The 20,526-nt window shown below is 35.7% G+C and overlaps 1 protein-coding gene across 2 annotated transcripts in view; it reads right to left on the bottom strand.

Moving 5' to 3' along the window:
* Positions 1 to 293: 293 nt before the first annotated feature.
* Positions 294 to 20,526, bottom strand: part of PLPPR4 (phospholipid phosphatase related 4) — a 44,676-nt gene continuing 24,443 nt past the window's right edge. Inside the window, exons 3-7 of one of the 2 annotated variants that reach the window (XM_063624351.1) lie at positions 12,548 to 12,677; positions 10,193 to 10,388; positions 8,464 to 8,521; positions 7,518 to 7,691; positions 294 to 4,195 (exon numbers count right to left, since the gene is read on the bottom strand). In XM_063624351.1, coding sequence (XP_063480421.1) covers positions 2,870 to 4,195; positions 7,518 to 7,691; positions 8,464 to 8,521; positions 10,193 to 10,388; positions 12,548 to 12,677 — 1,884 coding nt within the window. In that variant the 3' untranslated portion in view covers positions 294 to 2,869. The remainder of the gene's footprint in view (positions 4,196 to 7,517; positions 7,692 to 8,463; positions 8,522 to 10,192; positions 10,389 to 12,547; positions 12,678 to 20,526) is intronic. The other variant, XM_063624352.1, reaches the window with a different exon arrangement.

The raw sequence follows: 20,526 nt of genomic DNA, 5'->3' as shown, positions 1-20,526 counted from the left end.
TACATCAACTACTCTTAGTCAAGTCCTTCATATTTTCTTTTTCATACACTGTAACATTGACATGCAAAAATATGTGTAAAGTATAAAAGAGCTCGTTTAATAAGCATAAAAGAAAATTCTAAACAATAAGAAAACATGTCATAGATTGAGAAACTTTTCTTTCTTAATTGTAACCCATTCCTAAACAATTATGAATTTAATCAATTCTGATTTTTTCTTATTTCCTCAGTTATTTTCCTATAAGCCAAGCTATTATCTATTCAGACTCTGAAGTAAAAACCAAACTATTCCAATTTTGATGAAGAAATCTAATCTTTATTTCTATGATTTTAGCACAATATACTCACACAATAGCTTTTATCTGTACTTAACAAAATACATTTATAGCACTTTACAAACTTTATCAGTTTGGAAAACATTGCATAACATTTTTTTAAACACAATACTTTATATATACTATATATATTTTCATAATTTTATTTACTTTAAAAAGATAATTAACTCTCTTTATTCAATACTTGGTTTTATCAGTAAAGCACAGCCTAACAAAGGAAGAAGTGCTCCCATTAGCAAATAAGATAAATAGAACACTAAGAAGAGATACCACCTTTTAGTCTGATTTATTTTAAATTAAGGTACCAGTGGAATGTAAACAAATTTTTTTGTAATTTTTTTTTTACAAAAGACATGTTATCAAATATACATGCAGAGGTCTGAGTTCTAGTGTCTATCATTATATGTCCTTAACAATGTGGTACAATTTGTTAAGTCATTAAAAACTGTAGCCTTTGGCACTTTGAGTAGAAAAAGAATATATCAATATTTATGTAAAGAAAAAAAACTTCAATGACTAGAGAAGTACTTTAAAATCTTTTGTTAAGAAATAGGAAAGATTAGGAAATGTCATACTGCACCTGAAATGCTGTAGCAGGGGTTTTTGTTTGTTAGTTTTTGTCCTTCAGGGTACTAAAACCAGCCCACCTTTCCCTCTACAAACTGGCAAAAGCCAGTAGGAGCGTCATGATGGCGGTGGTGGTGAGAAGTGGGGAAGGCAACATTTTATTCCCACTCCCCTCTCTGAGAAGGAAATTGCCAGAAGGGATGTGGTTGAGTCCATGTTTTATTGCCAGAGTTTTCAATTCTGCTGGTTTCAGCTAAATTCCTAATGCCTTAGAGGTTGCTTTTTCTAGAAAGCTCCGCCTTTTTCATGTGGAAATTGATAATGATGTGATACTATTCATCTGTAAACAACTCCTTCTGTTATTGGAAAGTGAGCTAAGATCAGATCAACCATCTCTGTTGTTTCCTTTCATCCCCTTGGCAATCATCAAGTATATGTCGGAATTCTTATGAAATAGCGTAAAAAAGTTTAATACTAAGTTCCAAGAACTGAGTATGTCTTCATACTTTAAGTTGGAAAACACTCCAAAATATTTTGTTTTTATCTTCTTATCAATGGTATTGGTTTGCTTTGATTTAGGCTCAAGGCTTGATTCAGGATAGGTAGCAACAATGGTTGTTTGCATGTTAAACTAAAACTGCACCTATTCAGATATTTTGAAGAAAGTCATTCTTAATTTATACCATGAGATACTTTGACTTACCAACATGCATTTATTTCAGATTCTTCCTCTTGGTGTCCAATTAACAAAAATGTTTTAGAGACAAGAGTCAAACTTAACCAGTGTGGCTCTAATTTACTGGTCATCAGGATATAGAAAAAAAAAAAGTTAATAATGTAGAACCAAATGGGACTTTTAGATTACTTGTTAAGATGGCAACCTATGCCAGCTAGTTGTAGACATCTAAGGGCAAACTTGACCACCATTTCTGGCAATGTGACCCACAATGTCAATTTTTGGCTCAGATTTCTTGTTTGCAAATTCACAGCGGTATATTTTGCTCAAGGAATGTCAATTGTTATTTTTGCTTTTAAAATAGGAGAACATATCTATAACATCAAAAAAATTAATCAATAAGTTAAGGAGAAGCCATAGAAAGCAAAATATGATCACAACAACTTCAAAAGATTCTCTAAAATAATAATATTTATAAAATTATGCAAATTTACTCACTAAGAAAACAGATTCGTTAGCAGTACCTATACTTAAATAAAAAGTAAGCAGCAGAAAAACTATGCAGAAAAGTACTAGTTATTCTCTTTCACTGAAAATATTCCTACACAATTTTTGATGTTGAAGAAAGCAGAATTTTGAAGAAACGCACAAAAACCTTTTCATTTTTTTGACTGTGACAGAGCCACTACAGAGAAGCTGCGGGGTGTTCTATTCTAACACAAAGCAGCCAGCATCTTCTTAATAAAGTAGCATTTCTTTAACAAGGAATTGCACACCACTATTTCACAGCTAAATAGAGTTTGAGAGTTTACATGGTATATGTACTATAATAATCAGCACCACCCGTATTGAGCTGTAGGTGCAGATTCTGCAAAATGAATATATAATACTGCATGGCCTCTGCTGTAGGGAAAACGTGTGTGTTCTGGGTTCCCACAGCTCACTATAAAGAAAAATCCCCAAAGTTGGCACATTCAGGAAGTAAAATAGTACACATTTGAAGAAAACCACTTTCTTTTGATACTGCCCTCTGCAAAACCTTTTAAGTTTGACGACAGGTCTTAAGAAAACTCTTCACATCATCACGTTAGTTAGGTTCTTGCATTGTGCTTTTCCCTCTCCTTGATGTGAGATCTACAAGTTTGAGTATAGCAGTTCTGAAAAGTTACAGAGTTCTGGGCTGATGGTAGACAATCTAGCTTGGTGAGACTTCCCAATTCGCTGGAACAGAACACAGGTAGAATCAACATATGGTCTTTTGGGAGTAGCGCAAATGATGGAATGGACGTCACTCAATCCTTATAAGCCCGTGTGGGGGAGGTTCCTTTGTAGAAGATATTTCTAGTGTTTTCGGGGCTGTTGCTTCTTTCAGGGATTAGAATGATGTTGCCCTTTCTCCGCAAGGTGGAGTCGCGGGAAGAAGAAATGGACAGCGTCTCTGAGCCAATTTCGCTGCCCTCTACTGGGGTGACGCGGATGGTGGTAATTCCGTGGTGGTGATGCTCATTGCTATCAATGTTGCTTCTCTTGCGATCTCCAGAACCAAAGCTGTCTTTCAGAGACTCACAGCTTTCTGAGTCCCTGTTGAGATCGTTGAGCTCGTAAGTTTGGCGAAGGCTGCCCTTTTCAGGGGCTTTCCACTTCCAGGAGCCACTGCCTTCACCTTCAGTGGACGGGATCTGTATGATGGGCCTGTTGTTCTCTGGGTGAGCCTCAACCCTCACTATCCCACTGGGCTCATGGTCTGTCAAGGTTTTATAGCGGATGGAGCCAGTGCAGGAGACTGTGCTGCCTTCAGTGTTCTTGGGGCTGCTTTGGAGGACACCCTGCTGCTTGGACATGGCTATGACTTGCATGATTCGGGGCTGGCTGTTGCTTCTGTTACAGGCCACAGTCTTCTCAGCAGCTTTTAACCACTTGGCCCGAGCAGAGCTGCTTTTGGGGGAGGTGCTTATGTTTTCCTGAGTCTCCTCAGGGATGTGCACCAACTGTGAGGACCCAGGGCGGGACTGAATGGACACTCTTGGCCCTCCAGGCATGCTGTTGTTACATCCGGGGACAGCGCCAGGCTGGATTTTGAGGTACTGATTGCCAGGACCATGGTGGTCTCCATTCACCCCTACCCTCGATGGCTCTGAGCTTGACCTCATTTCTATGGATCTGGGTGGTGACTGTCCAGGCTCAGGCTCTATGACTTGCAACGACAACTTTCGACTTTCATTCTTATTCTTCCACTGGGTGAGGAGCTGCTTTGATCGAGCGGAATCCATAGAGGCGTGAATGCTCGCATTTCTTCTGACAGGGTCTTCTACAGATGGGGTATTGGCCCGCGGCAAGGTATTGCTGAAGGTAACCATGTTCTCCTTCCCCATGGGGCTTCGTGGAGTAATGATTTCCACATCAGCATTTGCTCTTTTGAGATTTGTCAAAGAGCTAGCATCTCTGTGGTTTCGGTTGAGGATGCCTTCTGTATGAGCAATTCCATCACTGCTGCTACCATTTTTAGCAGATAAAACTCGGTTGGGATCTTGATTGAGGTCTGTCAGAGACCTGAGGGCGTCTCTGTGCTGAAACATACTCTCATCACTGGGCAGGAAATTCCCCACAGCATACAAGCCCTAGTGTTTGAGAGAAAGCAATAAATATCATGCACTAGAAGACAGTCGCTAGGGTTTCCTTAGAGTACCCACTGAAGTACATACATAGGTATATGCTTCCTGTACACCATTGACTAGTACAAATAATGAAACATGAAAACTATATTTTTGCAAGGAAATACTTTGTAAGTTATATAATAAATCACTGCATGAATTGCTCAGCAATGTGAACCCCATTCTTTTCTCCATCCTACTGGATGTTTTTGTCAATCTTATCCTGTGTATATTTTCAGAAGAAAAAGCAGACAAAAGAGAAATAAGGACTTTTTTTTTCTGCCTTTCAAAGCAATTCATTTTTTTGGATTTAGGAACTTCTTGTTCAGTGACATCTCAAATGGCTTAAATGATTTATTTTACCTTCCATTTTCAATCATATGATGCAAAATAGAAGAAGTGTACAAAATATAGAACAATGTATCATTTATAAAAAATGATATGTGGTTTTGAAATAAGGTCAGAGACATATGTTATTACTACTCACACTGAGTACAGCCTTGTGTGTTCTGCATTGTACAGGGTGCTCTTGGAAGAGAGGGCAAAAACCATCACCAGATTGGGGCACCTAGCTTCTTTCCTGATTTAAACTTGGTCATAAATTGGGAAATACTATTTGATCAATTTAGTACCATTGCACTAAATTTGAGCCAGATTTTATTTAATTTTGTCTTCATACACAGTGTATCTTTTTTTGTTTGTTTTAGATTTGGGAAGCAAAAATTTGGAAAAAGGCTAAGTTCAGACTCAAAATCATTACCCTTTAGGCACATAGAAGATCTAATCCCTGCTGGAGTTTGAGTTTTTGAGATACTTGGTATTACAGATAAAAATCAAGCAGCAGACACCTATTTGTGTGCTAATTTCAAAAGGAGGTAACCGCTGTCTACTATTCAAGTTCAAAACAAAAATATTGATTTAACATTTTATAGAATGCTTAACAATGAACAAAACATTGGCTTAGAACTGAAAATTTTCCAATTTTAGGGCAAGAGTGCAGACAGAAATGAAATAGTCAAGCTCCTGCCTCTTCAAGTATTTTAATTCCTGGCTGAAACCTTCTTCTAAATATCTGTCTATGCTCTCACCAGAATGAGCAATCCCTACCTCATGTTCTATTAATAATTGTACTTAAATTTGTAAGTTGGGGAAAATCCTCCACTAAACTATAAGCTCTCCATACAAGTACAGCCATGTGTCACTTAATGACAGGGATACATTCTAAGAAATGCATTGACAGGTGATTTTGTCATTGCATGAACATCATAAAGTTCACTTACACAAATCTAGATGGCATAGCCTCCCACACACGTAGGCTCTATGGTATAGCCTATTGCTCCTAGGCTACAAAATCCTACAGTGTGTTACTATACTGAATACTCTAGGGAATTGTAACACAATGGTAAGCACTTGCGTATATAAATATAGAAAACACATAGAAAAAAATTCAGTACTCTAATCTTATGGGATCACCATGGTATTATATATGGGGTCCATGGTTGACCAAAATATCATTAGGTGACACATGACTGTAGTTGTTTAATTCTTGTTATGACATGGGACAGAGAGTTAGTATCTTTATTTTGTAGGTGAAGAAACAGGCTTCTGAGAAGCTGTGTAACTTGGCTAAGTGGAGGAAAATTTTGATTCATAACCAAATCCTTTGGGCTATAAATCCCATGCTAATTCCAGGACATCATGAAATGACACACATGCGAAAAGCAATACATAAACTAGAGAGTGGCATTTTCAGTCTCCTTTATTTCTTCTGCAATGCACATTGCCAACTAACACTCCCATGGACAACCCAGGCTTATGCACAATTCCTGGCACACCAACTTTAACTTGATCCCTTTCTCCTGCAGTGAAGAACGCATGCGAGTAAGAATAACTTTTAAGGTGACAATCTTGACTGTGCCAGTTTATGAAAATAAAAAAACTTATAAAATTATAGCACACTTCAGTACTTTACCTGTATTTTGGTAATCATTTTCTTGTAATACATTTCCAAGGGCACTAAGACCACATGATTGAGAACTTTGGCTACAGATAATTTATTTTTATTTCTGTCGGCTCTTCTCAGTTTCTTTCATTATTGCCTTTTCCTCTGCATGTCACTTGTTTATTGGTATTCCTTGGCTACCTTTTATTTTTATGACCTGGCAATTTTATATACCCGTAGTAACTACAATGGTACTTCCATTAAATATCCTTTTCCAGTACTGATTGCTCTTTTGAACTCCAGAAGCAACTACTCAAGTGCTTATTGATTCAATTGATCCCCTCAACCCCCTTTACCCCCACAGATCTGCTTCATCTGTCGTTTACCTGGTCTGCTAATGAAGTCATCATCTGCCCAGTGCTCCATGCTGGAAACCTGGCCATTATGTCTCATTCCTCCTGTTCCCCCACCTTCCACTTCCACTTGCTCTTTCAGATGCCTGTCTCTTTGCATATGTAGTTTCTTCTTCTTGAATGCCCTCCCTTCTTTCTTTACCCCATGGAAGTCCCATTAAAAACAACATCAACAAAAACAACACACATACATCACTTTTGTGACGTCTTTTCTAACTTCCTCAGGCAGTTTGCTATTCCTAAAATACTTTGTTCATACCCTGTTATATCGTTTAACATGTTGTAACCATTTCTATTTATGTTAGTCTTTACATTGTAAACTTCTAAAGAATACATCTCATTTCTCAGTGTTACAATGTTCAGTATAATCCCTGGCACAGAATAGATATTGAATAAATGTAAAATGCGTGAATGCATGCATGCATGACAAAATGAAATGGACAATCTCAGTTTCCTTATGCTGAGGATATTTCCCTTAGAGGGAGACCAGGCTTGAAAAAAGAGTAGTGTTAAAGAAGTCAGTATTAGTTGGATCACAGTTACATTCAGGTGCTAAATTTGTGGTGTTGGGCAAGTTATATAACCTTTAACTAAATTTTTGCTTTCACTAACCTTACTTTCGGCAATAATCACTTTCCTCATCTGTAGCATTATAATTATACTATTAATAGTAGTCCCTGCCCACCTCCTGTTTGGTTGGCATAAAGACAAAATTCAAAAATCTTTCTAAAATTACAATTTCTGGCTCATAGTAAGAGTTCAATAAATGATTCTGTTGAAAGTGGGATATGTGTTTTGGCATAGAATGGAGATGTGGCCAGAGATTTTCTCATGAATATAAAATATATCGCAAGGAAGCTATTATAGTGCAAAATATTCTATGCATGTTTTCCATTTTAAACTTGGGTTTATAAGATAATAGTAAATTATTTACCAAGTACAGTGCAATTCCTCCTCCTATTAAAAAGCCACAATAGACATCAACTGGGTGGTTCTTATACTGAGTTATCCGTGTTAGCCCGCAGATTATTCCACAGATGATAAATGTGAAGACCAAGAGAGGTTTCAGAAGCTTAGAGGAATCCGTTAATGTGGAATTGAAGTACATCTTAAAAATGGAAGAAGTGGGTTAAGTATGTTAGAAAGGCCATTTTATTAGTAAATTATAATCAAATAAAAAGTTAAAAGTCTGATACAATTGACTTCAGTTTTACTGTTTCACCCCCTCTTCCTATGGCTACGTTCTGTACCTGCCAAGAAGGGATACGCATGATGAAATTTATCAAATAAATAACAGATCTCTCATTTAATTACATGAAAGTTGGAAAAATACCAAAACAGTAGAGTTAGCCATTTAATTGTTTAGTCTCCATGTTACTTGTCATATAATTTTGCTCATTTTTCTTAGGAAAGACTTCACGGACTATCGAACAAATTAGATAAAATGACTATTCATTGTACAACATTTCTAAATTTACACTGACCTAAAACTTATTGTTACAGAAATACTAAAGTAGTGTATGTTTGTGTGTGTGCGTGTGTGTGTGCACACTGTATGTCTTTGTGGGTACTTATTGTGATTCTTTCAAGTTTTGTAACATTCCTATAATTCACAATATCCTTCTATGAAGTATAATATTAAAGGGATACCAGAATAAATGAATACTATTATAACTGTGTAGAAAAATTCTTTTACTGTACTATTTTTTATAGTAATGTTTGATTTCTGCTTTGGATGCCATTGTATTGAAAGGCTGCAGTGCTAAATTTACCATTCTGTTATTACATGGCTATATCATCTGATTAGTCACCTGGAGAAAACACTCATTCCTCAGATTTTCTATAGAACACGACTTAACAAAAAAGAACCAGTTACTTACCGAAACATACACAGCTGCAAAGGCAGCAAGGGTTGCATGTTGAGAAGGGAAGGACTTTCTGCCAAAAGAAGATAGTCAAATTATGCCTTGTAGTTCAGATACACTGCTAGCAATCATCTCAAAGACACTGAGTGGTTAAAATGTTCAACTTAAAAGTCACAAGGCAATAAGCAATAATTTTACTTTCTGTTCAGCTTTCTGGTGAAAGACCTTAGTGATAAAATAAATACTGCTAATCACCATTAATATTAACAAATAGTAGTGATGTACTTTCCAATATAAAGAACTGCTAGCTTGGCAAGGGGCCACTTCATTACATCACTAGAAGGATGGTTGAAAGTACAAATGGATTGGAAAACACCATTGTTCTTTGGTGTAAGAATTATACCAGTTCTAAGTAACAGCTCATAAAGCGTAGGGGTTTAAAGCTTTAAACTTTTTCTATGCTCCTAAACACATTGTTTTATTTACATAAAAATTTTTAAAAATGAAGTTATTTTCTCATGGCATTGGATCTAAATGTGTTTTGTTAATACTCTAGAAAGCATAAGAAAAGTCTAATTTTAACAAAATGTTTCTCTACAAAATTAACAAAATGTAGTACACTTTACAATAATTTCATCTCAAGAATCGTAGATCATCTTATTTAAACAGTTTAAAGAGCAGGCAAAGGTAGTGAAGAGACACTGAAAAGGGCAGGCAAAAGAAGAATAGAGATTTGTTTCAATGAATTAAAAAATTAGAAAAAATAAAATTCACTAAATTAGTGCCTTCCTAATTATTTGGTACCATGATAAAGAAGATCCCCATTCAATAAAGATAAATTAATGTAATAGGACCGAGAAAAAAATAGAGGACATAGGTCTTGGCTGTAGGCCCCAAATTATTGAATGATACATGAGAAACTTAATGTGTATAATCACATAACATCAGGCTTTAATTATTCAGGTGTACCTATTAACTTATTTTTGACTCGTTAGTCAATATTTGGGAACTTATTGAATGGAAAATTCAATTCTTTCAATAATTGATTGGCCCTTATCCCTCTGCAATTTATTTCTTTTGAGCCTCTAAACTACTATCTCTTGTCATGTAAGTTTATTTTTACTTTGTTTATTAAAAAATTTAATGCATTGGTAACTTCTTGAGTTTCCTTTATATTCTGACATGTAAGGCCAGAAGCTATGCACATCTGGGTTCGTTCAAAGAATGAATGAACTTATGGCACAGAGTCTGGGGCATGAGTTATATCTGATTCAAAGAAAACATATGCAATCCTAGATGTTACCCCTTCTCAAACTTTACAAAAAGGAAAATTCACATTTTTTTATAGAACATATAATGGAGATATAACTTTCATATGTGTTTAGTCTTTAAACCAGTACAAGAGTTATATTGACTGCCAGCCATGACTGACTGTAAATATTCTGAAAAAAACCATTTATAGCAACCTAAAACCATAATGAGTATAGGATTGATCACAAAACATGGTGAAGTTTGGCGAAATAGGGACTAGTAGCAAAAATGTGAGGCTGAAATTTGGAGACATAGAGAATTTGGAATAAGCCCCCGATGAGTTTCTATGGTTTAGTAATTGAAGAGATCATTGAATTGAAAAGAAAAATAAAAACAAAATCATGACTGAAAAAGGCATGCTTAAAGTGATACTCCAAGCAGCAATTGAATAATGAAAACAATGATGCAGAGTGTTTTTAGATCTATTTCTAACCTGCCACTGTTGATAACTGTGAGGTCAGATCCTGAGCAAATATCTTCCACAATGTAGGAATTTTCTTTGCAAGATACGTTCAGAGAGGTATAGTTTGGTTTGCACACAGTCAGAAAGTAAGGTGCTTGATATCCTGTGGACAGCTGTATGATATCTGTAATGAGAGCTGTAGAGCATAGTCCAAATACATGAACACCTATAAGCAAAATGAAAGAAATTGTTACCAAGTTGGTGGTTGCGTCAGCATCAAACATATTCATTAAACATTAATGAATTAAGATCTTAAAATCTATTGTGTTCATTTTCTCTAAGTTAATTTCAAGAAGACAGTATAGAAAATTCCTAAACTTCTAAACAGATACTTAAGGCCAAAATAAAGGCAATGAGTATCTCCAAAGTAGTAACTTCAGGCACTTTTGTTAATTTGGTGATAAAGGGCCAATTCTTAACATTAACTGTAAGTCACTTGTCAGACACTTGGAGCATGCTAAGGTATGATTTAAGAGGGATGACATGTGTGGAATGAAGAAAAATTTAAGGTAGTTTTAATTTGCTTAGCATTCCTAAGTTGCCAGGGTTATTTCTCCCTAATGGTCTCTAACACTAGCCACAGTTATCACACCCTACAGAATCCTTTCTAATTCTCTTCAAGCTGTGATCATACTAGGAATGCTAATTAAAACAGAGAAGTCAGACAGGCCCTAACGTGGAAATGACAATCGTATCCTAGGTACACGAATGTAGGGAGCCTACGTGTGTGTTTGGAATTTGGACATGATGTTCTTACATCTCTTGGTCCAACTTCTTTTTTCTGTCTCTCCTAGGACCAGTCTTAAACCATGAAATAAAAAAAATCCTTGCACTTGTACATGCAAACTCCATGCCTGCTTGAAGTTGTTTGCTTGGCCTTATCTTTGGGAGTCCAGCTCTCTGCTCACAGGCACATGATCTGGAACTTTCTCACTCTAGGTTTTCTTGTCACCCTAGATTCATTCTGACTTGACAGCTTGCATTCTGATTCATGAGTTGCTCATAGAAATCATTATGAGAGGACCAGGGTAATTCTTCAGTCACCGCCTCCAGACCAAGAGTGCTGGCTTGCACATTACCCTGTTTTGCATTTTTCTTCACTGCTTACTGTCACCTAACCACCATTCCTCCAATTGCTTCTCCACCCACACACCTGGGATTCATGACACAGAAATTTTATTTCTACATTCTAATTCCTAGAAGCATGCAAAGATGTACTTTTTCCTTTGGATAATGGACTTTCTAGACCTATCGCTGATGCAGGCTCTGGAACATTGTTCTCTAGGATAGAATGGATCATCCTTCCAGTCGAGAGAGGGTATGTGGCCCTCTGTCCAGAGTATTTTGTTACATTAGGGGATATTTTCTCTGTGAGCAGCTACATGTCCTGGAGTTTTATTTCCTTGCCTGAGTTTGCGATGCTGTTAAGCTGTCTATTGTTTTCTTATCATCTCAATGTGATGGTAAGAAAATGCTTAGTGGAGCAGAGTCTGGGGCAGGAGTTAGACCTGATTTTTCCTCTGAGAAAGAAATTTGTGTATAATTATCTATTAGGGATTAAGCAAAGCCATCAATTATTTTGAGCTTACATGTTACAGGTAAAAATAATTTTATGCTGACTTATTGGGAATGAATAGAAAACATTCAGGTTGGTGTGATGTATTGTGGGTGACTATTCAACTATATTAAAAAAATAAAAGACCTGTGACTGGAACAACATTAAGGTGGTCCAATGCTAAGCAGAAGAGATGAAGGTTTGAAAACTGGTTTGATTCTGATGCTGATATCCAGGTCTATAGATTTTCTATAGGTCTCATAAAAGATGAAAGGTAACATTAGGGGCTACAACCAAGGAAAAATGGCCATGATGCAGTACTCAATGGTGACATTTTAAAGTGTAGTAACTTCTGGATGAAAACGCTCCAGGACAATTGAAATGGAATCACTAATGTGGCTAAAGTAATTTCTGAAGAGTTGTCTATTCATTCTGGCCTGCTGACATTTGTTCTCCATTTTAAAAAACTGAACACAGATCCAGTGAAACCATTTTAAAATAAATTCATACTTCAGCCAGAGCTAAGGCAAAAATAAGTTGAAACACATGGCATATTAGCTCTCGAAACAAGGGCTACGACTGTAAATAATACATTTCAGATACAAAGCCCAAATTTTGGTGTTTTAACAGTTTCTTGTATAATGTAAAACTAATCATGTACTGAAATTATACCTCTAAATTATAGTGTAAGAGACTTGATATCTATAATTAAATATAACATTTCAATTTGAAAAAAAACATTTCTTTTCTTTGTGGTTCCCCACACCCACCAACGAATCTGACGGCTCGTCTGAGGAAGGAATTGAAGTTGCAGCCTCCAGCATTAATGTTGGGCTCTAGTCCGACCCCATTTCTTCTTTTGGAGAGGCAACAGTAGAGAATTCCTTCTCCTACCATAATCTGCAAAGATAGAAGGGTATTCAGGAAGAGGCATGTTGGAATACCTATTAAGCCAACAGGTATAAAGGAATTATATATCACTTTTTAACATATCAATTCAATAAAGTAAAGATGTAAATTTTCTTAAAAGCTTTAGAGGCACAGCAATTTCTTCTGGGAATTTGATCAAGCAGTGAGAAGTAAGTAATCAGGCCACTCTAATGAGATTTTTTAGGGTCTTCTGGACTCTTATGTACTGGAACATTTTACCAGCAGATTAGGTCCATAAGCCAATCTGGGATTGTGCAGAAGGATCAATCCATGGAAAGTATGTGAGTGTAGAAAGGTGCTTTCTACAGCATAGCTGTCCCATAAATATTTCTGCAATGATGGAACTATCCTTTGCACTGTCCAATACAGTAGCCACTACCCATATGTGGGTATTGATCACTTGAAATATAGCTACCGCAAATGAGTAGCTGAATTTTTAATCTTATGCCATTGTATTAATTATTTAAAAATTAAATACACTTAAATATAAAATGAAGTGGCCACAGGTGGCTAGTGGCTATCTTATCAGAGAATGCAGATTACAAGAGAATCTAGGTCAGCAGGGTAGTATTTCCTAGATATAGACATTTAGACAATGTGTTCACAATGTCATACAGTAGTGTCAAGAGGACTGTCTTACGATAAGGAACAGGGCACTTTGCTGCAGGATTTTAGGACCTGTGAGATCAATGAAGGAACTCAGTATGATTTAGGCATGATTTCCTTCAGTAAGTTTTCTTTGAAACCTCTTACTGTACCCTGAATTGAATCACATCTCTGTCTATGTGGCTCCCTTAGCATCTTATGCTTCCCTCTAGCATAGCTTTATGAAATTGTTCATTTGGCTGTCTCTCACTAGACTAAGGTCCTCTGAGGGAAGAACCATTTCTTGTTTACCTTTCACCTTCACTGTCTAGCACAGTGCCTGGCACAGTGAGATTTGCATTTTTGGCTTTTACTGTGGGACTCACATTTGCTAACTACCTTAGGCCTTTGGGTTGTCAATTACTTTGTACAACAGAAGCAAGATTTAAAATTATCCATTTTATTCATGAAAAAGTCTTTCAAATATTTGAGATAATTGTGCCTAAAAGATTGTTGTGAAATTAAATATTGGTTTGCTATAAATGTGTGGAGCTGAGGAAAGTACAATTAATGAGATACAAACAGTCTCTTAAATGAGATACTAACAGTCTCTTAAATGAGATACTAACAGTCTCTTAAATACAAATAATCATGGCACTGTAAATATTATAACCCTGATTTGGACTGAAACAGGTTTTCCATGGAAAACCTCTCAGTTGTCATTACTAGCTTAACATTTATTTTATGAAGTGTTCAAAATTATAATTTTTTTTAATCTAATGACAGTAAGCCTATGGCCTTCTGCTTTGAATGCTTAAATTGCTACATTTACTTCTGTATGGAATATGGTACATATTTAATTACAAACAATCTTACTTTGTATTAAAAATTTAAAGAGTAATTATCATAGTAGAACTCTACCCATAACCATATGTGTGAAAATCATGTGGCATAATAAACTCTTCTAAGATCAATCATTATATCAATAATCAAAAGTAATTCATTTCAAACCATTGGATGCTGAGTTAACCATTTATACTTTTTGAAAAATATAGTCCTACATTAGCACTTCAAGTTAGACATGGAAATTCAATAGGTTCTATACTCTGTGTAGACAGATACAACGTAGTACAACAATTACACAGAATAATATAACTGCTACCTCAAATTCATCATTTCCAGAAAATTAACCACTTATTCTTGAAATGTATTCAGCTAAAAGAGATTAATTTCACCTTCACTTCTTCAATAAAAATTCTGTGAATAATTTTGTTTTTCTCTTTATAATTGTATTTGTAATGATTCACACCTTGTCCATGACTGTTGAATTACATAAGAATTTATCTGTATAGAAAAGTGTATTTTGTCATACAATACAATAGTCATTATCTCAAATGACCTTGAGACCTTGAGATTTCAGGAGTTTTTTTTTTTTTTTGAGACTGAGTCTTGCTCTGCAGGCCAGGCTGGAGTGCAATGGTGTGATCTTGGCTTACTGCAACCTCTGCCTCCTGGGTTCAAGCCATTCTCCTGCCTCAGCCTCCCAAGTAGCTGGGAATATAGGCATGCACCACCAAGGCTGGCTGATTTTTGTATTTTTAGTAGAGACAGAGTTTCACCTCATTGTCCAGGCTGGTCTCAAACTCCTGACCTCAGGTGATCCACCTGCCTCTGCCTCCTAAAGTGCTGGGATTACAGGCGTGAGCCATCGCATCCTGCCAAGAGTTTTATTTTAGTTGTTTGAAGATGTTCAAAACTCATATGCAAAGAAAGTGCATCAACACTTATTTGTCTAGACCATGTAATATGGATAGAGGTTTCTTGTCAGTATTCTGACATCACCCACAATCCAAAAAGTCTTTCTTGTAAAACAAAACAACAAAAATTGTTATAGTATTCATCATAGTATCTTCAATGTTTCAATTTTCAATGAATGTTTTTTGGAAGCCCTAACATGTCTAATATTCTGCATATTGATTGTGTAGCCTCTTAAAGCTAAGGCTATCCCAGGACCTAGGATTAAATTCTGATAGAATTCTTCTGTAAAATTAGATGTATTAATTCTTTAACAATATGTAATAAAATTATATTTCCAGGAAGAAAAAGCCCACTTTTTTTTCTGTTCATATAGACTTCATGAAGATTTTTGATAAACCCAAATAGTCTTTCTTGTTTTCTCTGAGAAATAATCTCCAAAGAACCTAAAACAGAATGCTTGTTTTATCACTCTAAAGTAAATGAAAATTGAATATTAAGGAAGAAATTTTTCAATTTAAGGGCAATTTCAGAAAAATAAAAATATACATTTCACATAAATGAAATACATTTTTCCATTTTCATGTATAACATCACGAAGACAAGTTATTTTTAAACATCTCTCAAAGCATTAAAAAAATCTGGGAAGCAAATACTGAATGATTCATATTTAAATTCCTGCATACAAATCAGCCGATCTTTTTATTCATATGAAGGTCCTTTTGGAGAATCTGGCTGAAGCAAGGCCTTTTATTTTGCTTTGTCTTCCCCCCACTCCACGCGGCGGGTGTCAGCTCTCCTCACACAGGTTCTTTTGGACACTCATTCCCAAACGGAGAGTTCTGCTTACCTCCCTACCCCTTCTCATGACCCCATTTTTGGAACAGGGGCTTATGCCACCCTAAAGATAGAAAAGACACTGGCATCCTTGAAGTCAGAAATTAGAGTCTGTTATTTTTACTTTCAGGAAGAGAGAGGGAAAGGAGTTAGCATAGCTATATATGTAGGAAGATTCGAGATAAAATTATGGTTCTAGAACAAGATGACTGCAGACACTAGAGGATCACTGCTGAGAAAATGTATGTTTGGGGAGAAGGCCTTCAAAACCAAGAAAAAAATGAAATTAGAGTGAAATCTAGAAGTATAGTGTATGTTTGGAGAGAAAGCTGTGACAAAGTGTTTGATGTCAGCAAAGTCAAATCTGTCTCACCATCCAGTTGGTTACCTAAAACCTATAAAACCAGTGTGGTGGGAAAAAATTGCTGTCATCTTGGAGTATCCTGAAGTGATATAGGGAAATCAGGGATCCTGAAGTGTAAATAGTCCCCTAGTTTGCCTTTCCTTCCATGAAGAGGCATGCAGCAGCTATGGAGGTTCTGTGGAGATGCAGGAATTGAGTGGCACCTTTCTGGAAGGAGTTGGCACTGGACTTCCCAGGTCGGCCTGGTGGAAGGGAGCCATGGTATATTTTCCCTTTGATTTCTCAGGCCTCAAGAAAGAAAGTTTTAATGCCAAATCCCTCAGAAAACATCTCAAATTTGTATATTGAGAATTTATTATAGGATGTGAAGGAGTCAACACAAGCAGGCACACAGTGATGACACCAAGGTTATTGTCCCCAGGACATGTACCAGTGTCAGCAAAGGAAGCAACATGAAATAAATAGTGCTGGCAGGGAGTGCCACAACTAAATTTGCTTTCCTAGCAACTTGATAAAATACCCTGGAGGAGAAAGACTTCTAGATATGTACAAAGCAAATTGTTTCAATGATTAAATATCAATACAGTTTTTATAACAGAGGCATGATCATTTGTGTAGTATTTTATGTAATTTATTTCAAATTCAAATATATCAATTATAATAATTTTGAGCACTTTACCCAATTAGGATAAGCGCTTTCTGGTGTGACAGTATGATACATTTAAAGCATCTATATATACAAAATTTATATATATTATAAACTCTGTCTATCTATTTATTTAAACTTTTATTTTAAGTTCAGGGGTACATGTGCAGGATATGCAGGTTTGTTATATAGGTAAACACATGTCATGGGGATTTGTTGTACTGATTATTTCATCACCCAGGTATTACACCCTGTATCCATTAGTTACTTTTTCTGATCCTCTTCTTCCTCCCAGTCTCCACCCTCAGGTAGGCCCCAGTATGTATCTTTCCCCTCTATGTGCCTATGTGTTCTCAATGTTCAACTCCCAGTCATGAATGAGAACACGCGGTGTTTGGTTTTCTGTTCCTGTGTTAGTTTGCCAAGGAAAGTGGCCTCCAGCTCCATCCGTGTCCCTGCAAAAGACATGATTTCAATTTTTTATGGCTGCATAGTATTCCGTGGTGTATATGTACCACCTTTTCTTTATCCAGTCTATTGATAGGCATTTAGGCTGATTCCATGTCTTTGCTATTGTGAATAGTGCTGCAATGAATATATGTGTACATGTGTCTTTATAATAGAATGATTTCTGTTCCTTTGGGTATATACCCAGTAATGGGATTGGTGGGTTGAATGGTAGTTCTGACTTTAGGTCTTTGAGGAATCACTACACTGTCTTTCACAATGGTTGAACCCACAACAGTGTATAAGCTTTCCTTTTTCTCCACAACCTCACCACTATCTAATATTTTTTGACTTTTTAATAATAGCCATTTTGACTGGTGTGAGATAGTATGTCATTTTCATTTTGCTTTGCATTTCTCTAATGATCAGTGATGTTGAGCTTTTTTATCATATGCTAGTTGGCTGCATGTATGCCCTCTTTTGAGAAGTGTCTGTTCATGTCCTTTGCCCACTTTTTAATTGGATTTTTTTTTTTGGTAAATTTAAGTTTCTTACAAATGCTAGATATTAGACCTTTGTTAAATGCATAATTTGCAAAAATTTTATCTCATTCTGTAGGTTGTCTGTTTACTCTGTTGAAAGTTTATTTTGATGTTCAGAAGCTCTTTAGTTTAATTAGATCCCATTTTTTAATTTTTGCTTTTGTTGCAATTGCTTTTGATGTCTTCATCATGAAATCTTTGCCCGTGCCTATGTCTTGAATGGTACTGCCTAAGTTGTCTTCCACAGTTTTTATACTGTTGGGTTTTACATGTAAGGCTTTAATTCATCTTGAGTTGATTTTTGTATATGGTGTAAGGAAGGGGTCCAGTTTCAATTTTCTGCATATGGCTAGCCTGTTATCCCAGCATCATTTATTGAATACGGAATCCTTTCCCTATTGCTTGTTTTTGTTAGGATTCTCAAAGATCAGATAGTTGTAGGTGTGCAGTCTTATTTCTGGGTTTCCTATTCTGTTCCATTGATCTATGTCTCTGTTCTTGTACCAGTACCATGCTGTTTTGGTTACTGTAGCCCTGTAGTATAGTTTGAACTTGGGTAATGTGATGCCTCCAGCTTTGTTCTTTTTGCTTAGGATTACCTTGGCTCTTTGGGCCCTTTTTTGGTTCCATATGAATTTTGAAATAGATTTTTCTAGTTCTATGAAGAATGTCATTGGTAGTTCAATGGGAATAGCATTGAATATATAAATTGCTTTGGATGATATGGCCATTTTCGTGATATTGATTCTTTCTATCCATGACTATGGAATATTTTTCCATTAGTTTGTGTCATCTCTGACTTATTTGAGCAGTAGTTTGTAGTTCTCCTTGCAGAGTTCTTTCACTTCTCTTGTTAGCTGTATTCCTAGATATTTCATTCTTTCTGTGGCAATTGTGAATGGGAGTTTTTTTTTTATTTGGCTCTCAGCTTAACTGTTGTTGGGGTATAGGATCGCTAGTGATTTTTGCACAACAGTTTTGTATGCTGAGACTTTGCTGAAGTTGCTTATCAGCTTAAGAAGTTTTGGACTGAGACAATGGGGTTTTCTAGACATTGGATCATGCCATCTGGTGACTAGTCAGCAATAGTCTTACTTCTCTTCCTATTTGAATGCTCTTTATTTCTTTTTCTTGCCTGATTGCTCTGGCCAGAATTTAATACTAGGTTGAATAGGAGTGGTGAGAGAGTGTATGCTTGTCTTGTGCTGTTTTTCAATGCAGAATGCTTCACGCTTTTGTCCATTCAGTATGATGTTTGGGTTTGTCATACATGGCTGTTATTATTTTGAGGTATGTTCCCTCAATACCTAGTTTATTGAGAGTTTTTAACATGAAGGTATGTCAAATTTTATTGAAAACTTTTCTGCATCTATTGAGATAATCATGTGGCTTTTGTCTTTAGTTCTGTTTTTCTGCCCTGGTAAAATGACTGTATAATATGAATTTTTTGTTAAAACTTTAGTTAATAATAGGAAAATAATGGTATTCTGAGCAATACTGCACTCCAAGAATGTTTTATTAGTCTCAGAGTCTCAGCTTCTTCCAAGTACATTATTAATAGTTCTAGTAATCTGACAGTCACTATAGAATAACTCATTAATTTTTAAAGTGTTTAGAGACTTCTTAAATATGATAAAGTTCTATGAAAATTAAGTTTCAATTTTATCTTCTGAGAATATTTTATACACTATGTATTTAAATTGTAAACAGCATATTATAATTATTTAATATTGCGGAATTTAAAAAATCCATAGCTACATATAAGTATAGAGTTTAGAACATCTATGCAGAGACTCTTCTTAAACTGCTGCTGTACTGAACCTGAATAGGCCAATTCATTAGAATGTGAAGCTTTCAAATAAAGCTTTTAATTTAATAGCCATTTCCTTTGACATTCACGAACATGCTAAAAGCAAAACAAGAGTTTTTCACTGTAGAAGTAAATACCATTTCCCTTGAAAAGTGTTTCTTGTCCTCTTAGGTAGTATTTTTGGGGCAAAAGAGGTGGTGGAAAGGGTTGGCCAGTCTTATTTATTAATAGATTTATCTAAAAGTGTGTTACTCACAGTGTATATTAACACATTAAAAACAACTACGTTTTGAATTCAGTTCCAGTATGTTAGAGCATTTCTTTATGTACATATTTTATTTACTTATTTATTTTAGAATTTTTATTGATACATGATAGATGTACATCTTTTCAGGGTATAGCTGATAATTTGATACATTCATATAACATGTAAAGATCAAAGTAATTAGGATATTCGTCATCTTATATATTTATCTTTTCTTTATGCTAGGAACATTTAAATTATTCTCTTCTAGCTATTTTGAATTCATGAACATATTTTAACATGTAAATGCCTTTTCTGAATATAAAACAGTTTATTATTTGAGTATGTCTTTATGTATGTGTATGTTTGCATGCATGCATGGCTGGAATGAGTTTTTATATCTTTATAATTATTTGTACTCAGTACCCATAATCAATAAACAGTGATAATCTAGTAAAAAATGAAACTGTGAGTGGTAGCAAACGCACTTTTGGAAGAAAGTCTGTTGGGTATGTAATTTCTCCCCCATTTTTTCAGGCTTCAGATACCAAATAAACACATGTAAAGTAAGTTAATTAGGAAGTGTATC

This window comes from Symphalangus syndactylus, chromosome 12, assembly GCF_028878055.3.
Source record: "Symphalangus syndactylus isolate Jambi chromosome 12, NHGRI_mSymSyn1-v2.1_pri, whole genome shotgun sequence".
In the NCBI taxonomy this organism is placed as follows: domain Eukaryota; kingdom Metazoa; phylum Chordata; class Mammalia; order Primates; family Hylobatidae; genus Symphalangus; species Symphalangus syndactylus.
The sequence above is the reverse complement of the archived record's forward strand: the minus strand, read 5'-3'. Positions and strand labels throughout refer to the sequence as shown.